We start from the raw sequence: 17,723 nt of genomic DNA on the forward strand, positions 1-17,723 counted from the left end.
TAAAAACCACGAGGTAATTATATGTGTCAGCTAAACAGGAAAACTTTGAGGAAAGAGAATTTGAATTAATGCAAACGGTACAGAACAGCATTTCTTCCCCTAGTCCCATGACAGTCCCACTGTCCCCCCACACACTCCCCCCCACTCCCACCCCCGTTTGCGAGGGCATAACTCCAGACCATGCCATTTTTCATACTGCTAAGCCAAGTCCAACAGCAACACCTGGGGCCCATCTGCTGCCCACCACCTCAGACATTCACTTCCCCCAGAAGGCTCTGGTTCTATCCTAGACTGCAGCTTCAACCAATTTTCCAGCAAGCAACTTTGTAGCTACTTTTGGCACTCCTCTGATGACTAGGCATTGTTTAATCATTGTCAGGGCTGTTTTGAACACTTCAGAATGTTTGCCAGCTCCAGTGTCAGACCTCTGAATGTCAATGGCATCCCTGAGGAAATGTCTCCACTTCCAAGTGACTCTCGGAGGTGTGGTGTGGTTCTGCTCCCATCCCCAGGCTGAGAGGCACGGCCTATAAGTAACTTTTTTATTTTAAATTTATTTATATTTTATGTGTATGAGTGTTTTTTCCTGCATATATTTATGAATACCATATGTGGTCTCATACCCACAGAAGCTAGAAGAGAATATTGGATCTCTTGGAACTGGAGAAACAGACCAGTGCTGGGAACTGAACTCAGGGCCTTTGCAAGAACAGCAAATGCTCCTAACTGCTAAGCCATCTCTCCAGATAATCTGCCCTCAATTCTTCCATGCAAACCAGTCCACATTGCCACTCTCATTGAAAACCTCTGGACTAACACCCCCTGCCACAGTGCCCCGAGTGCCTGCTGTTCTGACCTAGAATGCTCATTCCTTTGCTGTATTGGCTGGTCTTCCATCAAGGAGGGCTGGGCAGATGCAAAGCTGTTGGTGGCCATGTTGAAGAGAATGAAAGCAAGGAGAGGGGTGTGGCTAGCAGTTAGGATGAGGCTTGAAGACATCTTTTGAACTCCCAGATCCAGCTGTTTCTTGGGTTAAAAACAGCTCAATAAATATCATTCTTCTTTTTACTTAATTCGGGTTGTACACTTGCTCTCCACCCTGGGGGAAACTCTGATACCAGGGCTACTTTCTCGCAGCCCACTCCTGTGTGCAGCAAGAGTGGAAAAATAGATAATTCCTTTGCAGTCCTGATGACGAGAGCCTCTTTGGAATCCTCTGGGGAGATTCCTAAAGGGCAGAGGAGAATTCCCACAATAGAGCCCTGCTAACACCTGCTCATCATGTCTCTCCCCACTTCTTTCTGTTTCCCTAACAATACTCTGAATCCTTTTTCTTAAAAGAGAAACTTTTCTTCCTATTGTTTACTTCTTTGAACCATATTTGATCTCTTGTTCCCTTCATAATCCACTTGATAAAGGGGACCTTGTCTGCTCTCTGTTTCCTCCTCATGACCTTTGTCATTCAGGTTACCCCTCCTAGTGCAACTGCACCAGCCAGCACCCACTACAACCTGTCAGTCATCAACAGTGGCTTTTGTCAGTTCGTATCCTGTCTGCCCTGCCCACAGCCTCCTCCTTTTATCTGGATGCTTTGACCCCCGTGATTTTCTTGCTTTTCTGGACCTTTTATTTCTGTAATGTTGACAAAACTTCAAGGTAGGTGACAAAGTTAAGTGGCAATGCCTGACTTGCTCATTCTTCTCAGTTGTGATTGGTCTTACACATTAATACCCTTCCCAGAAAGGCCCAGGAGTGAGGTATCAGAATGCTGTAGTACAAACACACTGGCACTGCTAGGACCAAGCCTACATTGGGGACTACGTCCATTGTACCATCTGGATACCTGAGCATCTACAGTCACTCACAGGCCACCTTCCCAGACTCCCTCTGTAAGGGTTCTGAAACAAGACCTTTTTCTTTGGCCTTGTAGTACATGAAACTAGAAAGGCCAAGCTCACTTTATAAGATTTCTGCCTTTTTGTGGTTATTTGGCTTGCAAGGTTATCTGGGCTCAGGTTATATGGCTTGCAAAGCGATCACATGGATCACGTCAGTAGCCCCATCAAGAGGTGTTTTGAGCATGCATAATGAGTAAAGCCAGTGAAAAGGACTCCTGTGTTCATCACTGATCCCTCCTTCCCTAATTGTTGGGGAAAGCCAGAAGTTTCTGTCTTTACAAAGCCTAGGCACTGAGCCCTCCCTTAACAATGTTTTTGGTCCTCCATCTGTGGGCAGAATTGTTTTCTCATCTCCCATGAGCTTCAGACACATCTTGCTCTCATCCTTTCCTGATTATTGCAAACCAGCAGACGTTTTTCTCCTGCTTCCCCTCTGTTTCTCTTCTCATGCAAACTTTGGAAAAGTAACATTGGTGTGCTTGTTGGACAGACCACACACAGGGAGACTGAAAGGAGGTAGACAAGGATCATGACCACATTTTGGCTCAGAACCTTCTTATTTGAGAAAGCTCCCTTTGGGCACTTTTATTTCTGACTAGGTCGAAGACTGGCAAGAGCACCTTTCAGAGTCGCGGTTGCAACTGTTTTGTATGAGGTCAGTGAGAAGGCAGAGAAATGATGGCAGTAGTTTGTTACCCCACCAGTGCCAGTATTGCTGCTGGTTTTATGCCTTTCATCAAATTTGGCCATCACTTCTCTGGCCCTGTTCTCAGAGGAATGAAGAGACCTGGAACTCAAGCTGTGATATGGTACTTGCTTTGTCAGTGGACAAGGCCCCCAGCTTCAGTGGTGGCTGTGTTCTGTCTGCCAAAACCTTACTTCATTGAGTTGAATCTAGATCTTGAAGTATCTGACCCTCCCTGGGCACATGGGGGGCGCTGGATGAGCAGCACCAGCATCACTAGGCTGGCCTGGTTTAGGTGAGTGAAGAACTTCTCCTGAGGCCGACTCCACAGAGGCCACAGGAGAGAAGGCGTGGCGTAGGTCATGGTGGGTTCGGTGGTCTGGAAGTCCTAGAGGGACTGCCATGGGTCCTCCCACCACAGATGCAGGTGGGCCAGCTGGTGGGGCCGCAGGCGCAGCTTGGTCCACTGTGGGTGCAGGACCTGCTATGTTGGCATTGGCTGGCTGGGGCTGTGGGGGCACAGGTGGAGAGAGGACCATTTCAGTAGGTAAGACGGTCTCCTATGGCACCGCTCCCTATGAGTCTGGTTACACCCCTCACTATTCCCTTGCAGTAATGATTTTTAGTTGGGAAGAATCTAGCTAAGGAGAGCGGGTAAGATGCTAAGGATCATCACAGGAAGAGCGGTAACTGGCTGATGGAGCTCCAGTCTCACCTCTATTACCTGAGTCCCTGTAGATTTCCACAGATGTAATCATTTAGAAGCTCCCCACCCATAGAGAACCTTCACTCCTTGCCATGTGTACTTGGGTACTGCTGGGCAGACCAGCCCACGTGGTCTCTGTAACTAGGAAGAGCACTCCCACCTCCCACACATAACAAGGTGGCCTTGCCAACTACACACAGGGATTGTTTCCCCGCACCCACCAGAGTTTGGGAGGGAAAGCACGGCTGAAATATCCCTCACCCAGTGTGCACATACTGCAGTGTTACACTCCACTTCAGGGCTCAGGGCAGGACAGCAAGTGTCCCGTTATTACTGATCCACTACAGTAGTCTTAAGGGGACACTGTTTTGAAGAACATCCATGAAGTTACCTGCGTTTGGAATAATTTGCAGGCCACTGAAACCTCTTCGTCCCCACCAAGATTGTGTATGAGAGTTGCCTTGCAGAAGCCATATTGCTGTTTCAAGAAAGACAGGGGTTATTTTAAATGATGCAAAATATGGATCTCTCCAGGTTTTCAGTGATAGTATAATATATTGAAACAAAGAAACTTCTAATTTTTTTTACATTTACCCCCTTTAAGTTTATAATTTCTGCGCAATCCCCTCTAGAGAAGTCATAGCCATGTAATGAAAATCAATCTTCTCTCTCTCTCTCTCTCTCTCTCTCTCTCTCTCTCTCTCTCTCTCTTAAAGACAGGTTTCCTCTGTGTAGCTTGGGCTGTCTTGGAACTCACTCTGTAGACCAGGCTAGCCTTGAACTCAGAGATCCACCTGCCTCTGTCTCTTGAGTGCTGGGATTGAAGGCATGTGCCACCACTGCCCGGCTAGCTATCACTTTATTAATGAACCCTATATCTTACTTAATAAATCCTTACTTTGTATTAACTAAAACTTATGGATTTTGCTAAGAAAATATATGGTATGCAATTCCACATCTAACAGTAAATATACAGAAATACTATGAGATTAAGAACATTCTCCTGTAATCACTGAGATGGTGGTAACACAGGGAGAGAGCTACTGGTAATACGGTGTGGGTTTTTCTTTTTAATCTTAAATAAATGCTGCGAACACTACTGAACCATGAGTTGAGGTCACTATGAGTACGACTTTGATGTCCTCTCTGTCTCTGTCTCTCTCTCTCTGTGTGTGTGTGTGTGTGTGTGTATGTGTGTGCGTACACACACATGCATGTGTGCAAGGCCAGAGGTGTCAGAGCTGGAGTTAAAGATGACCCACCTGACACAGGTGCTGGGAACTGACCTTGACCCCCTTGACCCCTTTGTATGAACAGAGAAAGAAGTATGCGCTCTTAACTGATGAGCCATTTCTCCAGCTTCACAAGTGGACATTTTGCACGTTTTGTTTGTTTATTTGTTTGTTTTTTACTTTATTTCTTCAGCCCCAAGATGTAAACTGCAAAAAGATACTTTGTTCCACAACCAGATTTGCCTGGTGGCAAGAGCCCCAGGGTCTGTCCCACTCACCTTTTCTGCCAACAGGTTGCATTTGGCTGGATCTGTGACCTCTTGAGCAGTACAGTCAGTGGCAGCTATTAAAAATTCCACGAGAGTAGACACTGGGATAGGCTGAGAATAAAAATGAGAACACATGTGGGGAAGATGGTATGGAATGAGAGGGGCAAGAAGAGGTGGGAGGGAGGGAGGGAGGGAGGGAGGGAGGGAGGGAGGGAGGACGGGGGAAAGGGGGAGGGATAGGAACAAAGGAGAGAGGAAGGGTGAGAGGGAGGGAAGGAGGGTGAGGGAAGATGGGACAGAAGGAAGGAGGGAGGGAGGGAGGGAGGGAGGGAGGAAGGGAGGAAGGGAGGAAGGGAGGAAGGGAGGGGGGAAGGGGGAAAGGGGGAGGGATAGGGAGGAAGGGGAGAGGGAGGCGGAGGGAGGGAGGGAGGGAGGGAGGGAGGAAGGGAGTAAGGGAGGAAGGGAGGGAGGAAGGGAGGGAGGAAGGGAGGGAGATAGGGAGGCCACAGTCTGGCACAGTTTGAGAGAACACAATCACACAGGCTATGCGTGTGGCCTGGGCAATTGGAAGGATTGTGCCTGATGCTTGGGCTTCAGAGGTAGGAGCTGAGTTTTCTCAAAGTATTGGTAAGTGTTCTTGTCCATCACCCAGGGCAGAGGTAAGTTTTCAGAGAGGAAACAGGAAGCCAAGAGGCTAACTTTAGGCAAGCAGGGATGGGAACCCCGCATCTCCTGGCCCCTAACCATTGGAACCCAATGTTCTGGTCATTCCAGGCTGGGTGGGGGAGTAAAGAGATCCCCCACCCCAGTCTCCTACATCAATATCCAAACAGAAGTCATTACACTTCCTTCCTTGCAATGCTTGGAGCCTTGCAAGCACAGAACCTGGTGTAGTACGGGATGGGAATTTTTCCAGGAATTACATTATACTAATGTATTTGCAAGTATGTCTTGACTTATTTCCATTGCCAGCTTCCTTAAACATTCCAAGTCTGTTGCACCCAAATAGTTACTTTGCTCATACAATTAGATGGTCCCCTCCCAATCTCAACATCTGGATTTGAAAGGCAGATTAGGAACCATTATTTGTCTGCCCGTCCCTTTGTTAGTATCGGTTCCCAGATGGCTGCAGATGTTACTGGTAGGGTATAAATGTGTGGTCCCCAGTGAATGTGTCCTGCTGACCAGAGCCCTCCCATGAGGTGTTAAGTCCAGCCAGGAAGCCAGGGTGCTACCTGCTTCCTGCTTGTGGTTGAACTATGTTGGAGTGGCTCAGTTTGGGATAAGGTTGCTGAGCGTTTGGGAGTCCTCAAAGTTCTAGACCCCCCACTAGTTTTTCAACCAATGTTCCCTCTTCTTCTGGTTATCCCCCCCAACACACACACACACACACACACACACACACACACACACACACACACACATTCCCCAAGGGCCACCAATTTGCTCAAATCTACCAAAAGAGAATTAAGTTTTTACCACACTTTGAGCCCGGGAAATCTCCACCAGTTTAAAATAAGTTCCATTATTCTTTGCATTGAAGGCAGCCAGGGCAGTGTTGACGGTGTGGACCACATTGGTGTCATTGAACCGGACCAGGATTGGGCACCGGGGGCAAAACTTACGCACGTCCTCTGCAGAGTCTGGACAGAAAGACGACAGGGTCTTAACTGCAGCTGTCCAATGTACTCACCACAGCTTGCTTATTTAGAAAGGGCTCCTCATGCTCCAATGTAGCATGTCTTTTTTTCTCTCAACCTTCAAGCAGCTGTATGAGGTGTCACCAACTCACAGCCACAGGGACAAAGTTCGTCCAAAAGGTGGTGTTAGAAATCCCAAGACCCGGAATCTTCACCAAGGAAGTGAGAACTATTTGAATTCAAAACTATTCTGATTCCTTTCTCATTCTACAGGATAAAAAATGAGTAGACGTGTTTTCTAACCTGGCGTAGAATGACACTGAGCATGCATCACAGTGAACTGGCCATCTTGTTTCAGGATGTGGAAGTCACAGTCTCCTTCCACCGCCTGCGGAAAGAAACCGGTGCTGACATCTAGGGCCACTGGCTGCTCACTAAGGGAGCATCCTGGCAGGGCTGTGGGACAGACGCCACCCACCCACCATAAGGTACCACTCACATGCTCCTCTGGCTGCCTCACAGAACAGTTTGCCAGGGGGGTTGGGTCCAGAGCATGGCAGGTGGTCTCCAGTGTGTCAACTTCCATCTCATACACCTCTCCAAAGGGCCGCTGTGGAGACCAAAGGAAGGAAGAAGTGAACCAAAACTCCATCGATCCAATGTGTGCCACCTAGTGTGAACACTAGCCCCATGGTGGAGCTTGGGTGAGGGTGAACTTGGAGGAGTAAGGAGGGGCCAGCCTCACCAGTCTCTACCCTTACTAGCGCTGCAATGCTGCAATGGTTTTTGTTTGTTTGTTTAGTTATTGTCTTCCACTATAGATAGAACGGGCGTGAAATGGGGAAGGGGGGTTAGGGCACTGGGACAGCTGTCCCAGCCACAGTCCTTATTCTGAGTTCTCCTTACAAAGGAGAAGTGGCACTGAGGGCTAGCTTTTATTTTTCACAGTATATTATCTTTGCTATCCTTCACTCTACTTCATTCTTTCTTCTCTCTGGTTGCCCACTTACCCCTTCTTTGGGTTTTCATGTCTTTAACAGTTTCTCTTGCTCCCCGCTTGGCTCTTTCTATCGGCTACCTTACTGGGCCCTGGATATAGAGTCCTATCTCCTGCTCGCTGCCTGTCTATTCTGCGGCTAGGAAACTGTCATCACTAGGGTGGAAGCCTTCTGGGAAGCTTGCAGGACCCTTTGCGGAGTTCAGTACTCTGCCCTGTTTATGTATTCCCCTTTTACACCTTGAAATATCCCAAAGTTTAAAAACTCTCAACCCAACTTAGTTCATCCATCATTTTCACTCTACTGGAGACCTCAGAACTACCATGGGTAGATGCAGTGGGTTTATGTCCAGGGATGTCCCAAATGACCCCCTGAAGACACAGGACTTCCAGATCTGCTCGGGCATCCCACAGTGAGCAGCCTGGAATCTGCACGTAGCGCATGCGCAGTGCTCACTCACGGCTTTCCCTAGTGTGTATGTATATGCATATTAGACAGAGAGCTGGCCAGTAAGTCTTTTGCCAACTTCCCTTAAAACTTAGCCAGGAAAAACCCTGGTTTCAAATCAGCTGTCCCTTTGTAAAGCTGGTTGTCAGTCCTCACTCTGAGCATCCTGATAATTTTCCTCCTAAATCGTAAGTCTCTAATGACACAACCTTGTCCTTCTCATCTTTACATTAAACTGAACCATATGGAATTTCCAACTTTGCATGTTAAAAGCAGACAAATAATCTGGCGTGGTGGCTCATGCCTTTGATCCCAGCACTCAGGAGGCAGAGGCAGGTGGATCTCTGAGAGTTCGAGGCCAGCCTGGTCTACAGAGCAAGTTCCAGAGCAGCCAGGACTACAAAGAGAAACTTTCTGTCTCAAAAAAGAAAGAAAGGAAGAAAGGAAGGAAGGAAAGAAGGAAGGAAGGAAGGAAAAAAGGAAGGAAGGAAGGAAGACAGAAAAGAGGAAAAGAGAAGCAGAGAAGTCTTGGAGGTTTCGTGGTTTCAGTCTGTTAACGTATGACATCTGTTGTCCAAGGAGAGCATGGCCATCAGACAGGTCTGGAATGGGGGAAGGGAGGATTTAACAAAGTGATCCGCACTAAAGGGCTGTCACACATGGACACCCATCAAATCAGAGATAAATAGAAGCCAAGAAAGAGAGGTGATTTTCAAATTAGCATATAGGAGCCCAAGTTCTCCCAAGAAGTCCCACCTTCCGACTGTGGTCTGTGAACTATGCTTCAGGGTCTTTTCCTCTCCCCATGGGAGCATCCTCTGTGAGATGCATGACTACAGTACTAATGTGGCCTCCTCTGCTCTCTCTTTCCCTTTTCCGCTTCTTAGCAAGAGACCAGTCTCTGCCGCAGTTTTATCTCCACTGAAAGATGCTAGCCTTTGGGGCACTGGATTAGATCCCCCAACATAAATTCATTCAGCTCATTCATGGTAGGATTACTTACCCGAGACCACACCTTGACTTTGTCAATCTGATTCAAGACCTGACTGAATCCGTGAAGAAGATGTTTATTGAGGTAGTCCACAGCAATCAAAGCTACTTGCTCTGTTTCTGGGTCATCGCAAGCCAATTCTCGAAAACCCAGCCCTGTACCTTGTGGAGCTGATTGACAGCCCCAGAGCTGAGCAAAACAAAGGAGCAGGACCAAAGACTTCATGGCTGCTCCAGAGAGGTCCCGAAAGATGGGCAAATGTCAGGAGCAGCCCAGATAATCAGCTTGGAGAGCTAGGCCAACAGAGGGGTGGAGGGCTTAATTTATCTGACAGAGTCTGCTGAAGGAATTGCGTAAAGGCGTGGGATGATTTTTGTTCTGGTTCCAAATAATCCTTGCAAACAACAGCTCTGGTAAAGCAAATAAGTTAGGACATCATCTATCCCCAGTAGATCTGCCAAAGTCAATGCTGCTGTGGGGGAAGATATTCCAAAGTCTGCTTGGAACATGGCCATAACAGCAGAGAGAGGGGATGGCTGAGGGTCGAAGTGGACACGGCCAGTGCAGAGCGCAGCTGCAGTGGCAGTGTGTGCGTGGGTGTCATCTACCTGAATATGAGCATGGCCTGGCACCCCGAGTATGAGATGCTGGGGCAATAGCATGCTCTTGATAAATCTTCTAATGTTGGTGATTGATCTCCTTCAAGAAGAATAAGTCCTAGAAGGAGAATAAGGTCCACACATGTAGCAAAGATGCTGTGAGCCATGTGAGATGCCCAAGTCCTCAGTAAGAAGAATGGAAGGGAAAGGAAGGAGTTCTTATGGCATTGAGGGAGGGGTGTGACCATCGTAGCTGCATGACTTCCCTCTCCCCTCACCCTCATCCTCCCTGTAACCCTCACCACCAGGCCCTGCAGGGAACAGCATAGGCAGGCTGTCTCTTCTGCCTGGCCGTTTGGCATCAGTAGTACTCTGGTCCCCGCCAACGCCGTGGAGTTCCGGCCTATGAGCCATTCATTTGACACAGTTCTGGGTTGGACTCCAGCATTTCAGGTTGAGGTACTGCAAGGGCAATTATGAACAAAGGTCTGCTCTACACTCTTTGCAACCTCAACAAGAGGAAAGCGTGCCTGTGGGTTTTAACAGTCCCAGACATGACCTCCAGGGAGTGTGTGCAGGACAGTGACAGGTTTCAGAAATGTCATGTAAGGACCTGGAGCCAAGAAGCCTTTCACATAGAGACCATACTTCAAATACCATGAAGTCATGGATTTCTCCTGTGGTTTAATATTGCTTCAGAGGGAAAAAATACTTGTTACGAGAGAGAGAGAGAGAGAGAGAGAGAGAGAGAGAGAGAGAGAGAGAGAAAACTTTTGAAGGAAATCTTAATGGCATCAACTTTGTAGGATCTGATCTGGTTATGGGTAGAGAGGGAGGGTGACAGGGCAGAGACAGTGGCAGCAGAGGCTCATTTAGCATTTGCTTCCAGCTACATACACATGTACAGACCTGAATGGGAACCCGGGTTCTCTCAGAGACATCAAGCTAGTCATTTAGCAGAGTTGATTTTCTATTGCCTGTTTGCCAATTTAGTGTAAGGGCCTGACATAGGAACTCTTTGGGAGAGCTAAGCTTTTCTTTGAAACTACTAAATCTGGACATTACTGAATACTTGGAGAGACAAGAGTGCTCTATAAGTTATAAACTCAGGCACATACACCACAACTTTACTCTCCATAGAGAGTATTCAAAATTGAAATTTTGTCTTTGAATCTTCTTTTTCAAATACCTAATCTACTCTCTTTTACATAACCCAATTCAGATACTTGGATTGAAACCCATCCTACTAAGTGTAGCGTGTCCCCTACTGGGGTTAGAACAAGCCCCAAAATGAAAAGGGATACTTTATGGAAGTGCCTCACTAGTCAAAGATGGAAAGGTGTGTACACCTCCCCTTGTTTTGTAAGAGCCTGCTCTGGAATCTTCTGCCAAGTAACCCGGCTCATCCACCATCAGCCTGACAGCTCTGCCTCTGAGCGAGCGGTATGCTCTCCTCCTTGTCTCTGCTTTATCCCAAAGTAAGACAGCCCTCCCATCAGCTCCAGGTCACTCAGGTTCCCAGTCCCAGCCAGGAGAGCCTTTCAGGCCTTCTTTCCCGTGGGGAAATGGAGCTGCTTTGTCTGTATGAGGAATGGGGAGTTTTGGGAAGCAGCTTTCACACCAGTCTACAGGGGCACCCCTGAAGCAATGCTCCCCCTCCTCCTCCAGCCAGTCAGGCATCCAGCCACTCCAGAGCATCTCCCAGTGCTACCTGGGAAGAGATCTAAATTCTATTAAAATAAGATTTTGCATGAAAAAAAAAAAGACAAGATAGCAACGTAACAAACAGCGCTATTTAGGCTAGCGGTTGGCTGTCTCTCACCCAGTGACGTGAGAGGAGAGATGGCAGTTGCTCTTAACCACATGCCTCACTTCTCTGTGTCAAATAGAGTTGTTTAGTTTTTCCATTTAGCACTATCATGTAAATATTGCTTCACGTTATTAAAAGGCTTAAAAACACGTCTGTAACGACTCTGTAAGTCGCTGGTACACTTTTGTTATTTTATTGCATTCTCCCTGAGCGCTCACGTCATGATGGGGCAGTGGTGCTCTGTACTCACACCGAACTCCATACAGTGTGATAAAGCTTGCGGAGGGGAACAGGTTCCCAGTCTGGGGCACACAAGAGGATCAGCAGTTCCTAAGGTGGCAGCAGGGCACTAGACAGCACTAATGGTGGCACAAATCTCAGGACAGAAGTTAAGAATGGCATCAGAGCCTCTCCATGTATCATCAGGGAGCCTTTAGACTAGGTGATATGCTTGACTCATTCAAACAAACAGTTCAATATTTAGACCAGGCTTGGTAACACAAGTCTGTTAATCCTAATCCTAACTACTAAGGAGGCTGAGGCAGGAGGATCACAAATTCAAGATCAGCCTGGGCTACAGAGTGGGTTAAATGCCAGCCTGGTCAGCTTAATTGTGATTCTCAGAGGAAAAGAAGGAAGGCTGGGCACACAGTTCAATGATAGAGCATTTGCTTAGCATGGTCAAGCACCAATACCCTAGGTTCAGTCTCCAGTTGATAGAAAGAGGATGAGAGAGAGACAGAGAAAGGGAGAGGGACAGGGACGGGGGAGTGGGAGGAGGAGAGGGAGAGGGAGGGGGAAAGAGGCAGGGGGATGGGGAGAGGGAGGGGGAGGGAGAGAAGGAAGAAGAGAAAGAAGAGGAGGAGAGAGGGGTGGAGAGAGAGAGAGAGAGAGAGAGAGAGAGAGAGAGAGAGAGAGAGAGAATGAATGGGATGAGAATTCAGTATTTACAGCTGTGAATGTAGAATGTAACCCCAGGACAAAAAAAGATTAACCTAAGTTCTCAGACCAGCGTGTTCATAGGTCAGTTCTCTCTATGGCCCTGCCTGGAGTGAGGTGGGGGTGGGGCTCAGCACAGAAGGAAAGCACTAGAAGTAGGTAAAATACTAAGTGAGGCAGCAGCAGGGGTGGTGGTTAGAAACATAGCTTCTCACAGACCGGACCATGAATATGTGAATGCCAGCAAAGGCCAGAAGCCGGATTGGCTGCCTTGGCTGCCATGGGGAAGAAGAAGCCACAGTGTTGGGTTAATCACAGGCCAGCTACCGGACTCAAGGACCAAAGCCCCATGAAGGTAGACATTTAGATCCTGATAACCCACTGTTTCTTCAATCCCGTGCTCAAAGGAAGACATTTTGGGAGTGTCTACTATCTGTAAAGTTAGGTGTCTGGACAAGGAAGAAGAAAATATTTATCCTGAAGACTCTCCTCTCCCCTCCTCTCCTCTCCTCTCCTCTCCTCTCCTCTCCTCTCCTCTTCTCTCCTCTCCTCTTCTTTCCTCTCCTCTCCTCTCCTTTCCCCCTACCCCCACCCTGCACTGGCATCAGTAATATCTGATATTTTGGGAACCACAGATAGAACAAAACTGTCATGATGCTATTGTATGAATTATCATAACATCTACAGACACAGACTGGGTTTTATTTCTTTAGATTAAAATGTCAACCAACAGAATGCCAGTTAGCCCTGTCCCAGAATCCATCAAGTATCTTGGGAGAGTAATTCAGCACCAATTGCCCCAGAAGACCTACCCACTTATCTGGAAGAACTACAGTTGGATGACATGGACCTGACCACAAAGGCAAACAGATTAGAAACAGTGACCCAGTCCTAACTGTCACACCTTGGCTCTGCAGATCTAAATCCAAAAGGCTACATTTGAGGGCACATGTGAAGGGGAAGAGCAGAGGCAGGCTGAAGTGAGGCCAGGAAGAGATGAAGGTGTACCAGGCTTACAGAGGAGCCACCCCTGGGGTTGTTCCCCCTTCAGTTCTGAGCCTAAGCTCTTCTTTCCTGTCTGGTTTATAGTGAAGAGGCAGGGTGTACACTCAGTATGGCAAGAAAAACCCTTTAGATATCAACAGATCTTTCTTCCTTTTCTCTCTTCATTCTGCCTTTTCAAGGGACAGTGTCATTGCTGTAGCCGCTGGCCACCGCTGGCCACCACTGCTACTGTTTTTATGATTTGAGCTGGTGAGACAGGCTCTAGGAGTACCATGATTCATGCAGCTGGTTTTACTGGATCCCAGAAGAAATAAAGGAAGGCTTCTATTTTCATTTGAAAGAAGGCTTTCTGCCTCATGCTATTCAATGTGGCCTTGAGGCCTGTCACATGCTCCATCCCACAAAAGAGAAAACCAGTTTAAGGTCAAAGGCATGAGGCATGTGGCCACTGAGAGATCTCACCTCCACAGGCAGCCAGGATCCCCTCCCTCCTAGTCTAGGAGTAAGAGAGCCACACTCTTCCCACCCTCCCTTCTTTATAGGGGAGAAGCAGAGCCTCCTAGAGGTTCTAGAACTTGACCTCTCTAACACATCAAGAGCCTAGATTTGGCCCAGTCCAGTTGCTTTTCTATTAATCCTGAACTAGAAGAATATCGAGCCCAGAGGAAGCTGGGGAATTGGCTTCTGGCCACTCCTCATCAGCTAGCAACTTCTTAGCAGTTAAAAACAAAACAAAATATTAACAAACAAAAACATGGTTTTGGGGGAGGGGAGGCTAAAAGAATATAAAGTATAATGTGTTTGGTTAATAGTGAATAAAAGCTTACAATGCATCTGCCTGCATAATTTCAGTAAGGGAAAAATACTCAGAAACCATTTTTTTTCTAAAAATAAAAAACTCTATAAACTTTCATGATGACTTGGATGGTACTGAAGTTATCTCAACTGCGGGCTTAGAAGGTAAACAAAAGGTAAATGATTAGACTATTCCTAGTTACATGTTTTTCAGGGAAAGTCTGGCCAGTGAAGAGCACCACGCCCACCTCTCCTGCTGGCTTCTTTACTTTTTGCCAACTTCAAGGTGAAGAGTGTCATTCCTCAACAGAAGAGAGGCTAGAATGATCCATGTCGTGTGCTTGTTGGGGTTTAAACATGAAGACTTTCAGAAGAGCCAGGGCCTCACCCTTGAAGGTTATCTGAGGCCACTGGCACCAAGTGGCTCCTGGCACCTGCTAAGTTTGGACATTCAGTAATCCATCCTGTGGATAGTTGAGGTTACAGTGGGTCTGTTCAGCAGGGAGTTGCTAGTTAAGAGCCTGTGAATCTTTGCACTGATATGTAGAAAATATTCTCTGGACAAGCTACACTAGATGGTCCCTTTTCTTCAAGTTGCTCCCTGCTGCATGTCACAGCCTGGCTCTCTGCTGCCTGCTGTGAGCACACAGAAAGGTTTCTGCCCCCAGCCTGAAGCCCAGAAGCACACAGCCCTAGAGTGGGCAGAGCTCTCGCTCATATCCAACCTTGTAACCACAGAACCTGCCTCCTGCCCAGCGGGCCCCACAGAGGGGTTTGGAAATCACCCTTCCAAGATTTCCCTCTGGTGCCTGGCGTCCACTTGAGAATTAGATACAAGAACTTCTCTTCCACACTGGCTGCCTATTCTATTGTTAACGCTAGTTGTGAAGGAGCTTTTTCCTTTTACACCAGCCTGAGTTAAAACCTCACTGGGGGTCCCTGGCTTTCTCCCTCAGCAGTTCACAGACTAAATGCCTGATCTCTACACTGGACTCTAGGACATCCATGCTCTACCTGCCCTGCTTTCTAGCCTCCATTATCTCTCTTCCTTCCAGTTACTGCTCAACTAAATCCACGTTGAGACAATCTCATCATATGATTGAGTTGGCAAGATGGACACCAATGGCTAGTGAGATAAGTCGTCTTGTGGTCATGAGTCAATTAGTTACATAGCTGAGTAGACACGGTTCGTGTAGAACGTACACAGTTCAATAATTAATGGATGGAAGCTGGCCAATCGCCACTACAGAAGGCATTCTCCAGGTTCCCAGAGGTTTATCTGGACTCTCAAAAGGGTTAACAGTGAAGTCAAAACAGACGTTCCTGTCTATGTATTGCCTTGATTAGGTGTCTTGAACATGTACAGGGAAAACATTGACTTCAATGAAAAAACTGCAAGATGGGACGAGCCTCCCATTGGCCTTAAATCCAGCAAGGCTCTAGGCTGGCAGCATTTTTTATTTGCTGTCTGATCTCTTGACTACACTTGGGGCAGTGGGCCATCTTTTGTGGCATTTGTTTTTATCAAACATTGACCAGCAACAGGACACCAGAGAGACAGTAGTGAAAATGCAGATCCTGGGGCCAAGGTAACTTTCTTTGTGTGCTAAGATTTGAACCCAGAAGCCCAGTCATTTGACAGGATAAGTGGCAGGCTACACCTCAGGCACTGAATCCTGATACTCAGGCAGAGGCAGGAGCTGGGAGGCGAGACTGAGCAGGATGGAGACAGGTTAGCAGCATGGGAGGTGGGGCTCTGGGGCAGCTGGGCATGATTCTGAGCCTCTGTGAGGAGCCAAAAGGCACACCAAAGTCTCAATCCTTCTGCCACTATTTGTCAACTTAGCAAACTTAAGTCTTGCTAAGCCCTAGCTTCTCCATCAGTTAAATATGGGTACTAAAACTAGGCTAGTAAAGATAACCAGAGGAGTTCAGGGTATAACATCAGCTCACTGTGTTCACTGTGAAGCCTGGCACAGGGTTGGCTACCAGTAAATAGTAGTTCTTAATGGTCCTAATATACATTTAGCATCGGGGAGATCTCTAAGGTCTGCCCTGCGCAGAACAGCAGACAACGTGGACTTCAACCTTTTCCAAAGCTTCTGAATAAAGTGATTCAACAACAACAACAACAACAACAACAGAAAATGTTCCTAATACTCAGTCATGGAGAGGACACAGAGGTAGTCTGGGGAATGCCAAAGACAAGGTGCCCTTTGCCTTCAGTTAGCTCATGTCAGAAACAGTATGGCCCAATGGCTAAGGATAAAGGCTCTTTGGATTTTTTTCCTTGTGGAAGTTCCTCAAACTCTCTGAGTCTCATCTTGCTCATCTGTAAAGAGAGTGATTATAGTAGTGAATACTTCAGAGATGGTTTCCATTACTAGATAAGACGTACACTTAAGGTTCCTGGCAAGGACCGTCTATGTTACTGTACCGGCAAGTTGTATGTGTCAACTTGACACAAGCTGGAGTTATCACAGAGAAAGGAGCCTCCATGAGATCCAGCTGTAAGGCATTTTCTCAATTAGTGATCAAGGGTGGGAGGGCCCACTGTGGGTGGTGCCATCCCTGGACTCCTTGGTTCTATAAGAAAGCAAGCTAAGCAAGCCAGGGGAAGCAAGCCAGCAAGTAACATCCCTCCATGGCCTCTACAGCTCCTGCCTCCAAGTTCCTATCCTGTGTGAGTTCCAGTCCTGACTTCCTTTGGTAATGAAGAGCAATGTGGAAGTGTAACCTGGATAAACCCTTTCCCCCCCAACTTGCTTCTTGGACATGATGTTTTGTGCAGGAATAGAAACCCTAAGACAGTTACCAATAGCACAGAAGGGTTACAACAGGTGAAAGTGACAAGTCTTACACATGTGTTTTACTTTTGTATCAACATGCTTTTCCAGCAAGCCTTGTGTTAGTAGCATCTGGCAATGAGAGGAACCAGAAGAAGAAAGAGAGACAGTGGTATGTATGTATATGTGTATGTGTATGTGTATGTGTATGTGTGTATATGTATATACACACACATATATGTATATACACACACATATACATATATATGAATATATATGTGTGTGTATATATATATTTATATATATATATATATGTGTGTGTGTGTGTGTGTGTGTGTGTGTGTGTGTGTGTATGGTTTCCTACCTGAGGAAGTCAGCAAGACAAGGTTCAAGATTGTGTGCAGTAGGCAGTAGGTGTGAGTGACTGTGGGGACTTAAGAGACCAGAGAAGCAGGCATAAAGTTCTGGAGCCAAGAAACAAGGCACGGGGGGTGGGGCGGGGAGGAGGACATCTTACCTCCCCTGTGAGGAGCTCCAGTGGGTACCCAAAAGATGGTTTGCCTGGTGACACTCTCAGTATCCCCTTGGAATCTACAAGTACGGTCAGAGTTGGCTTCCCAGGAATTGCCTAGGTTTAGGCACTTAGAAGCAACCTGTGCTTGGTGAAATGCTGCATGTTAGATGTCTTGAAATTTTAAATGTTTTTTCCCCCCAACAAGGGAACCTGGGCTCTTTATTCTCACTGGGCCACACAAAGCCCACTGTAGTCCTGTCAAGCTTGAGTAGAATAGAAAAGGAGCAAGTGCTGCAAGCATCCTCAGAGGAGAAACCTGTTCTAGCAAAGATGAGCAGGAGGGGGAGGAAACTGAGGGGCAGGATTTGGACACGGAGAGAACTGCCTCCGAGTTACTCACAGCTGGGGT

General features: G+C 47.2%; 1 protein-coding gene across 1 annotated transcript; it reads right to left on the reverse strand.

Moving 5' to 3' along the window:
• Positions 1-2,436: 2,436 nt before the first annotated feature.
• Ahsg (alpha 2-HS glycoprotein) lies at positions 2,437-9,186 on the reverse strand. Its single transcript, XM_028779675.1, has 7 exons — positions 8,879-9,186; positions 6,930-7,040; positions 6,734-6,818; positions 6,270-6,433; positions 4,800-4,901; positions 3,681-3,767; positions 2,437-3,092 (listed from the first exon to the last, which is right to left on the reverse strand). The coding sequence occupies exons 1-7, from the start codon at positions 9,089-9,091 to the stop codon at positions 2,793-2,795; spliced, it is 1,062 nt and encodes a 353-aa protein (XP_028635508.1). The 5' UTR covers positions 9,092-9,186; the 3' UTR covers positions 2,437-2,792.
• Between the last annotated feature and the right edge of the window lie 8,537 nt (positions 9,187-17,723).

Source organism: Grammomys surdaster, unplaced genomic scaffold (genome assembly GCF_004785775.1).
Source record: "Grammomys surdaster isolate TR1022 unplaced genomic scaffold, NIH_TR_1.0 361, whole genome shotgun sequence".
Taxonomy (NCBI): domain Eukaryota; kingdom Metazoa; phylum Chordata; class Mammalia; order Rodentia; family Muridae; genus Grammomys; species Grammomys surdaster.